At 42.4% G+C, this 8,810-nt stretch overlaps 1 protein-coding gene across 1 annotated transcript; it reads right to left on the bottom strand.

Moving 5' to 3' along the window:
* Window positions 1–1,808: 1,808 nt before the first annotated feature.
* On the bottom strand, window positions 1,809–3,971 carry LOC308139397 (beta-crystallin A1-like; the record flags this gene model as incomplete). Its single annotated transcript, XM_080508839.1, has 5 exons — window positions 1,809–1,956; window positions 2,958–3,100; window positions 3,188–3,329; window positions 3,690–3,808; window positions 3,933–3,971. The coding sequence occupies 5 exons, from the start codon at window positions 3,969–3,971 to the stop codon at window positions 1,809–1,811; spliced, it is 591 nt and encodes a 196-aa protein (XP_080364965.1).
* Window positions 3,972–8,810: the final 4,839 nt, after the last annotated feature.

Below are 8,810 nucleotides of genomic sequence, written 5' to 3'. Positions count from 1 at the left end.
TCGAACTGTTGGTTTTTTTTTGTTTTCTTTTTTTATTTACTGAGACCTGTAAATACACTGTTCGAATAATCCAGCCCCTGGTGAAAATAAATGCATGAATCCTTTAATTATTGCAATAGTTCTCACGTTGTGATAACCTTATTACATTATTGTCTTGATGTGGTTGTTGATAGGGTGAAACTTTAAAACGCTAAAACCTTTTTCTGAGTTTTATGTATTGAGTAAACAAAGCAGAAAACCTGAAAAGCAAGTACATAACTTGCATGTATGGATGTTCCCTAATGTTTAGTGAGACAGACTTCAGCTTCTATGTCACGACAAAGTAAGTAAATATGGGAATCATACGATGAAATGTGTATAATAATTCTATCAACTGGGCTATGATCAGTGAATAAAAAGTTTTTTGATGTTGTGGGTGTTGCTCAGGTTTTGAAATTACTTGTGGGAATATTGTCCATGAATAAAAACACCTTCTATGACTGGAAGGTGTTTATATTCATAAGCAAGGTTAGCAAATAGAACTCAACTAAAACTTTGTCATTAACCCTTTATGAGACAAGTAAAATACATAAAACTAAATAAAAAAAACAAAAACTTCCTGTGTCATATGGCTCAGTTATTCCGTGACTTCAGGCATTAACAACAAAGGCTTTTCCTCAGTGTTTTCATCAGGATTATGAGATTTGGATGTGGATATTTCTCTTAGATTATTAAAAACTGTGACTCCCTCAAGCTTTATTTTAATCTTCTTACTTCTAGTGTATTCATCTACTGCGGTTTCCATAACACATGTTTCAAATTGCACTTCAAAGCTTTGGTATATTTTCAAAATGTTTCTAAAAAGGTTTAATTTTCATCACAAAATAATTGTAATCATTCTAAAAATGTAGTTTTTGTGCATATTTAACTTTATTATGTATATGAATACCCTTTAATGAGCATTAATTGAAATAAAATCATATTCTACATTGTCTTGGCTGTATTTTAGATAATCTGTTGCTCTTCACTTTCATACCTTTAAATAAGTGCAGCCATATTGCTGCCGATTACTATAAATGATATCTTTGGAAAATTCTAACCTCTTTCTTATCGAATACGAGTTTCAAACAATTTTGAGGTTTTAACAAACATTATAATGAAGCACTATTGTGTTTATCTGGGAAAGGAAGTTGTATGATGGGTCTGTTTTGTTGGTTGAGTTGTAAACTGTCAGGTGTTTGCTGCTGCATCAGTGTGTAAAACCAGAACACAGGCGTGGTTGAGGTGAACGTCAGTATCGTGAATCTCTTCGTCTCTTTGCTCATTCTCTTTATTCATCGTCTTGAAACACAGGCAGTCATGGGTATCACAGTAACAGCAAGACTGGAGGTTGTGTTGATGTAGGAGAAGCTGACGATGGTGGAGACGATGACGGCGTCGTCATCAGTGGTGGAGGTGAAAAAGAGCGAGGGGAAAAAAAAACAACCACCTTAGGATGTTTTCACCGGCGTGTGGCCGACCTCAGAGGAAGAGGTCGCTCTCTCACATTGATTCAACTTTTTCTTTCAATGCGGTCGTTCCTATTTTCTGTCTTTCTTACATCTTTCAATTTTCTTGTGATGTTTTTCTTAGAAAAAAAAAATGCAGTGCTGGCGAGCAGCTGACACCAGCGAGCACCTTAAGTCCAGTCCCAGGTCCCGCTTTGACTCGCTGGACCAGCGGAGACCCGGGGAGATGGAGGTCTGCGGGAGCGGTGGAGTTGAAGGAGGGATGGGAGTGTAGGAGGAGGAGGGGGGGGGGTGTGGGAGCTGGGCGGCGGGGGGGACCTCTCACTGCTGGATCCTCCTGATGGACTGAATCTGGGGAGTCTGGGAGTGGGAGCCAAACTCACGGTAACACTTGTACTCTCCTCCGCGGCAGTCACACTCCATGATGTACTGGTGGCCACGGTAGCCGGGGTACTGGTAGCACACAAAGCTGCAGAGACACACACACACACACACGTTGTACTTATTGATACACACTCATTGATTCATATTGCCACTTAGTACTGTTGTAGGCAGAGGTGGAAATAATGTAAGGAGGCGTGCATGTCTTGATTTACTTAACAAAAACAGGTCTTTCTTACCCCTAATAGATTTGATTACACAATGTTTTGAACATTTTCATTCCTCTCATAGCACAGCTTTTGGAATTTGTTTCTTTCATAAGCAAAACTCCCAGATCAGACATGGACGACAGGCGTCCCCAAATCAATTGATCCAGTATCACAGGATCTACAAATTATTGGCTTCACAGGTAAAGGAAAGTCATTGTAGGCATGTTTCAATCAGGTATCGATTGACAAGACATACTGTTAGTTGTTTTTGTTAAATTGGCTTCTACGATCCTCACTGTGGCCTTATGGGAGTGAGGAGGAACTCTATGTGGCCCTCGCAATGGAACATTAGACAGTTCAGGATATTAAGGAAATTCCAAAAACTCCAGAAGGCAGAGAAAAAAAGCTTTGCACCAAAACCATGACAAAGACCTGGAACAGCTGCAGTATGAGCCTCAATATCATCTATTTGATTTACAAGAGTGTCACGCAATTGTAACGTGCAGTCAAAAACACACTGTGAGGATGCACTCTGACTTGGTGCAGTCAAAAGACCTGAATTCTAAAAGCAGCATTTCTGAAACAATTGACAACAACTCAGACTCTTCAGTTCAGAGTATTCATATTTAGTTGCATGAACAGTGGTTGTGTATGTGTAATTCTGTTCATCGTCGGACCAGGTCTCTGGTAGACTCATTGTGGTTTTTAAATTTAAATTTATTTACTTTTTACTGTTTTTGACCTCCTGAACAATAATCGGTGGGGTTTCCACCTGTTGAATCCAGAGACTGTCTGAGCTCGCTGTAGTAAAGTACTTCCTGTCACAGCTCGTATGCTTTAAATGTTTGCGTCACGTCAAGCACCATGTGAAAAGACTTACGCTCCACTCTGGATGTGCATGGATCCAACCTGGTTGTTCATCCAGCCCATGGCCTGCAGGGAGGGGTAGTCGTCGCACAGCTCGAACTGACGACCCATCATGTTCTCCATCTCGAAGACGGTCATGCGGGACTCCTTGTGGTTCTGTTCAAAGGAGAGACAACGGAGGTTTGAGCCCCACTGGCCCCAGTGATGAAGATGTGATGGCAGGACGTCTCAGGCTGAACTCACAGCGCAGCAGATGGGCCTGAAGGAGATCATCCTCTCGATGCGGTAGGAGTTGCTGCCGCTGTAGGCCTCGAAGCGAGGGTAGTCTCCCTTCTCCAGGACGAACTGCTGGCCGCAGAAGCTGGAGTGCTCGTAGCCAACCCAGCTGAAGAAGAGGTGGAATATAAACTTTGTCTTTAACCCTTGATGGGACACTCATTGAAATAACTGAATATAGTAAATGAACACTTAAGATGTAGTCACTGCCTATAATCTATTGGAATTGATCATATTTGAAAGTTTATGGCTAAAAACACTCCATATGATTATATTTGTAACTACAACCATGTCATAATAATAATAATATATCTAGAAAAGGGAAGAAATTCAGAATTTACTAAATATGGTAAGTTGCCCCCCAAAAAATAAAATGGCATTATACCCCAAGTATCTCAACAATTATTGAGGTATCATTTCTATATCTTTACAATCAGATGAAGTGAAGGTAAGATCTTTGGACACGTACGCGCCACACTCGACCTTCAGGGAGCGGATGTTCTCCATCCCACACTCCATGATGTTCTGGCAGCTGGCGGTGAACTCCATACGCCTGCCCTGGAAGAACTCCTGATCGTACACAGTGATCTGTGACGCACCAAACACAACGCACAAGATAAGTCACTATTTGTCAGAGCACTGTCCAGTGTTGTTATAGTGTTAAATCGGTCCGTGTCGCCTGTGCTGGTGGGAGAGGGAGTGTGAAGCTTACCTTCCAAGGGCCCATGGGCATGGGGTTTATCTGAGCCATGTTGTCTTCTGTTATTGCAGTGCCTATGATGAAAACACACACACACACACACACACACACACACACACACACACACACACACACACACACACACACACACACACACACACACACACACACACACACACACACACACACACACACACACACACACACACACACACACACACACACACGCCGTCAGAAGGAACATTAAAGAAAAAACAAGCCACTGTCACCAAACTATTCTTATTTCTGCAACCTCCTTCTATGTATAGTTTCACTCCCAGCTTCAGTTTAAGTTTAAAAATCACGTTTTTCTTCTCCTTCATACACCACTAAAGTAATAAATAAGCTCTTCCATTTCATCCAGTTAGTTAAAACTCTATGTTGTTGTTGATATATTCCTTCAGGCTGAACCGTGTCCACACACTGTATTGTTGAACTAATCTGACCTACCCAAACCGGGAAGCTGTGTGTCGCAGGGTTTCACTGACGGGTCTGCAGAGGCAGTGAGTGTGGGGGTATATATACACCCCCGGGTGTCGGGGCGGGGGGCCGGGGGGGCATGCACGCCCTCCCGGCTCGTGTCAGCACTTTGCTTTTGACTCCATTGTTTTGTTGTGTGAGCTACACAGGGGTTAACACGCAGACACACAGTGATTCATGCAAACACAAAGACGGCGTGCGGCTATAGTGCGCTGGAAAGGTAAAAAAACGCAAAAAAACAGGCCTATGTGTGGATCTATTATCACATTGCATGAAGTGCAGTTCTGTTCGTGATTTATCATTTATTATCAAATGATTATTGAAGGTTTGTTGCAGATGACTTGCAGCTGAAAACTGAAATGAGACGTGACCGAAGGCGGGGTGAGGGTGTAGATTGTGATTTGTATTGTAATTATTGAGAAGAGGCTGTATATGTAGAGGAGTTTTCCCAAGAAGACTTTAGTAAATGAAATGAAAGCAGTGAGTGTGTCTGTTTATCAGGGAATACAAGCAGCGATGGTGAGTGCTGAAATGAGCTCCAGTCACGAAGCAATTGGAAGAGCTACAGTATCATTTTAAGCAGAAGTTGTGTGGCGGAATGTGTGAAGGAGGATTTGTTACAGTAAAGAAAAGCAATGCGACCACTCAGTCTCAGAACGATCCAAGGAGGACATTTGTTAGAAAAAAAAAATCATACATTAAAACCATATTTGTATTGGAAACAAAGGAAAACATCTTAAGCTGACACCATTTTCATGCTTGTAAAGTAGAAATACATACATACACAGACTTATTCCTTCTTTTGATGGATGATCAACATATTTTCTTTGACATTTCATGAGATCATACAGTTTCAGCACTGTGCTTCGGGGGGGTTACTGCCCCCACCTTACAGTAGGAACATCCAAGGTTCAAGTCCAGAATAGAGCTTTCAATGCAGACTTCATGTGGTTTAACTGTGCTCACATGGGTTTTTCTCAAGGTTCTGCCACTGTGTGTCTCTAAATTGTCCCGAGGTGTGAATGTGACTGTGTGTGTGTGTGTGTGTGTGTGTGTGTGTGTGTGTGTGTGTGTGTGTGTGTGTGTGTGTGTGTGTGTGTGTGTGTGTGTGTGTGTGTGTGTGTGTGTGTGTGTGTGTGTGTGTGTGTGTGTGTGTGTGTGTGTGTGTGTGTTTCTGTGATCTGTCCACGCTGCATCCTAGAGTTTGCACATAGTCAGCTGGGATTTGCTCCACTGACTCACCATCTTGAGATGAATAATGAGAGAAAGATGAATGGATGGTTTCATGAAGTGACACCAAGGTAATAAACCCTGGTGACCAAGGGGTTGCAAAAAAAAAAAGAAAAAAAGATTGAAGTGGGATGTATCCTCAATCATGTTGGGATGAAAACCCTTTGACTGGAACAGGAGTGTGAAGGATTGTTCAGAAAATATACTGTGACCATAGGAACCGCCCTCGCTTCAGTTTAAGATGGAGACAGCACAGGATTGAGCACGAAAGGTTTTTGAAAGGCATCAGGGCTGAAAGATTCACAGATAAGTGGAAAAACCAGCTACGAAGTGTATGGATAACACCGTCCCTCCTGTCTGAAACTGCTGCTGATACTCAAGCTCCACCCTCACTGGCCTTCTCCATCAGCTTGTTGAGTCTGCAGCTAAATAACACGACAGACTCATAAAGCATCCTCAGCGTGGTCTGACCTGACGGTCCTCGCCGAGGCCGTCAGTGTTTTTCGTCCAACACTGCCAGTTATTTGTAACGTACCGTCATATCAACGCTGTGCCTTCGTATGTGGACTGGGGTCAAAACCTGACTGGATTTTTAACACAATACCTCCAGGATGAGAGGGGAAATGAAATATGACAGAAAGTCTCTACAAGCTATTGAACATCTTATGTATATATATAAATGTGTAGTGAGTAGAAGGTTTAATTGATTTTATTTCATTGCACTGGCATCATTCTCACACTAAATGTACATGGTGATAATTAGCAATAATCCTTTAAATAGATCAAACTCGGCTCATGGGGATTAATCGTGTGCAGGACATTTGGCAAAAGTATAGTTTTCTTGTAATTTCATGGCAGTTTGACAAACTGCGTTAATGATGGTTACTTGTGGACATTAAGAGGCAAAAGCTGCATTAGAAGAATCTTTTCTTCTTTCATACCTGCTGTATCCTCGGTGGGTTTGCAGCAGTGGCCGCAGTCCAGCCCAGCTGACATGAGGGGCTTCCACCACTCAGCCGGATATCCAAACTACTAAATGTGAACAAAGACAGTCCAAACCAGATCGTCCAAACTGAGCGACTCTCTCCTCGGTGGCTCCGTCCTGCTTTTACTCGTGAATGAAAGCAGCCGTTGCTATTTCGGGAAATTCTGCACAACTGAATAAATCAACCATAAAGGTTAACGGGGGGCAATGGCACCAATTCAAAGACCTGGTTGGCAGCTCTGGCAGAGGTTTGGCATGGAGCTGTAATTGGCGCTTTACTTTCAGACAGCTGTGTGCAATAGATTATTATTAAACCGGAAGGACATGGAGATGACTGCGGAGCACAAAGAGGAACACATCAATGCTGTCACGTTGTCATCAAAACAACCAACAGTGATTTTGTACCCAGAATTCTGTCTTGATATTGGCGATAAGGCGTCATTTTATGGAAATCACTTTTGCAGTGTATCATTAAATAAACAGTGTGAGCAGCTGGTAGGTTCAAAACTGACCGCTCACCCTCTCTCCTCTGGCAACGGCGAACAATAAACATTTTGGAATGGCTTACCGAGGTCAGCACATTGTCCAGACTCTATGTCTGTGTCGGTGTATTTGTGTGTGTGTGTGTGTGTGTGTGTGTGTGTGTGTGTGTGTGTGTGTGTGTGTGTGTGTGTGTGTGTGTGTGTGTGTGTATGTGTGCATGTGTGTGTGTGTGTGTGTGTTTGTTTACTTGGGTAACCATATAATTTTCTGATCATTGGTTGAAAACTGCATTTGAGAGAACAATAGAACTGTCAGAACTAATGTCATCACACATTTAATATCAAAGTGGATTTATTCAGGCCTGAGACAGTCCGTGTGTGTGTGTGTGTGTGTGTGTGTGTGTGTGTGTGTGTGTGTGTGTGTGTGTGTGTGTGCGTGTGCGTGTGCGTGCGTGTGTGTTTCTGCTGATGACAGCAGCAGCAGCTCAGACGTGACAAAGAGTCCAGCCAACTCAGCAGGCCGGTGTGAAGAGACCACGGTGACCATATAGTGGACTGTGAGCGGGCGGACGAGCGCGTACAGACATCACGCTCACACCCCACCAAGCCTGCGTGTCTTCTGTACATCAACCACCTGCTGAACATTAGACTGCAGCACACGCAGTGTCTGACGGACACACAGACAAGATGTAACAAATACTAATTACAATACAGCAAACGTACAAATCAGTTTGGAGGAGACTGTATTAATTCAAACGAGTCTCACTGGTCTAAATAAGTAAAACAAGCTGACTTTTAACAGTTCAGATGTGCATACTCACTGCTTTTTGTCACCTATCTTAACAGCTACAAATAATTCTGTCCCTTCTTTGGAGAGTAAAGGACAAACTGAAGATAACGTTGGACACATTTTGTAGTAAATGCAGGCTGCCTGTAGAGTGCAACATTTCTACATAAATCTCTCAGACCTCTGGAGATTGAGAGGAAGCAGATTTCTCTGCATTTCACCAGTGGCACTCATAGTTGAACCTGAGCTACACGTAGTAGAAGAGGTGAGGTGCAGGTCGAGGCCGAACTCAGTGGAAAGCTCTGAACCCGCTAACCTCTGATCACAGACTCACTCCTCTATGGCCTGTCGTCATCCACGACTCAGGAAAACCTCAGTTTGGTTCAAGCGATCGCTCTCACTTAAAGAGTTTCTGTCTTTAATGACATTTTTCTTATTGCGGTTGCTGCTAAATAAAGTTACAGTTGGTTAAATACTGTTTTCATCAGACGATTCCCGGGTGAGGTGGAGTGTACAGTCTTCAAGGACTGAGTCAGGAGAGGGCGAGAGAGGGCGAGAGAGAGAGAGAGAGAGAGAGATTAGTGACAGAACTGCTTCCATCCAGCTTCTAGACATGTCTTTTCATAATGACAAAAATATTTCTTGAGCTAAAAATGTCAATTTTGGAAAAAAACAGCAACATTTACAACTTTTCTCAGTCATAATTATGTTTAACCCTGAAATATTTATTCTAAATCAATGAAAACATTTACATTGAATGACCAAATTTCTTTTTATGGTGCTTTTTTTTTTTTTTTTTTTACTTCATGACATGAATTTCCTTCGCTTTTGGAAACTTAAGGTTTCTTCAGTTACTATCATTCTTCACACAAAAAACTAATCATATT

This window comes from Blennius ocellaris, assembly GCF_963422515.1.
Source record: "Blennius ocellaris genome assembly, chromosome: 14".
Taxonomy (NCBI): domain Eukaryota; kingdom Metazoa; phylum Chordata; class Actinopteri; order Blenniiformes; family Blenniidae; genus Blennius; species Blennius ocellaris.
This window is presented reverse-complemented; position numbering and strand designations above follow the sequence as displayed.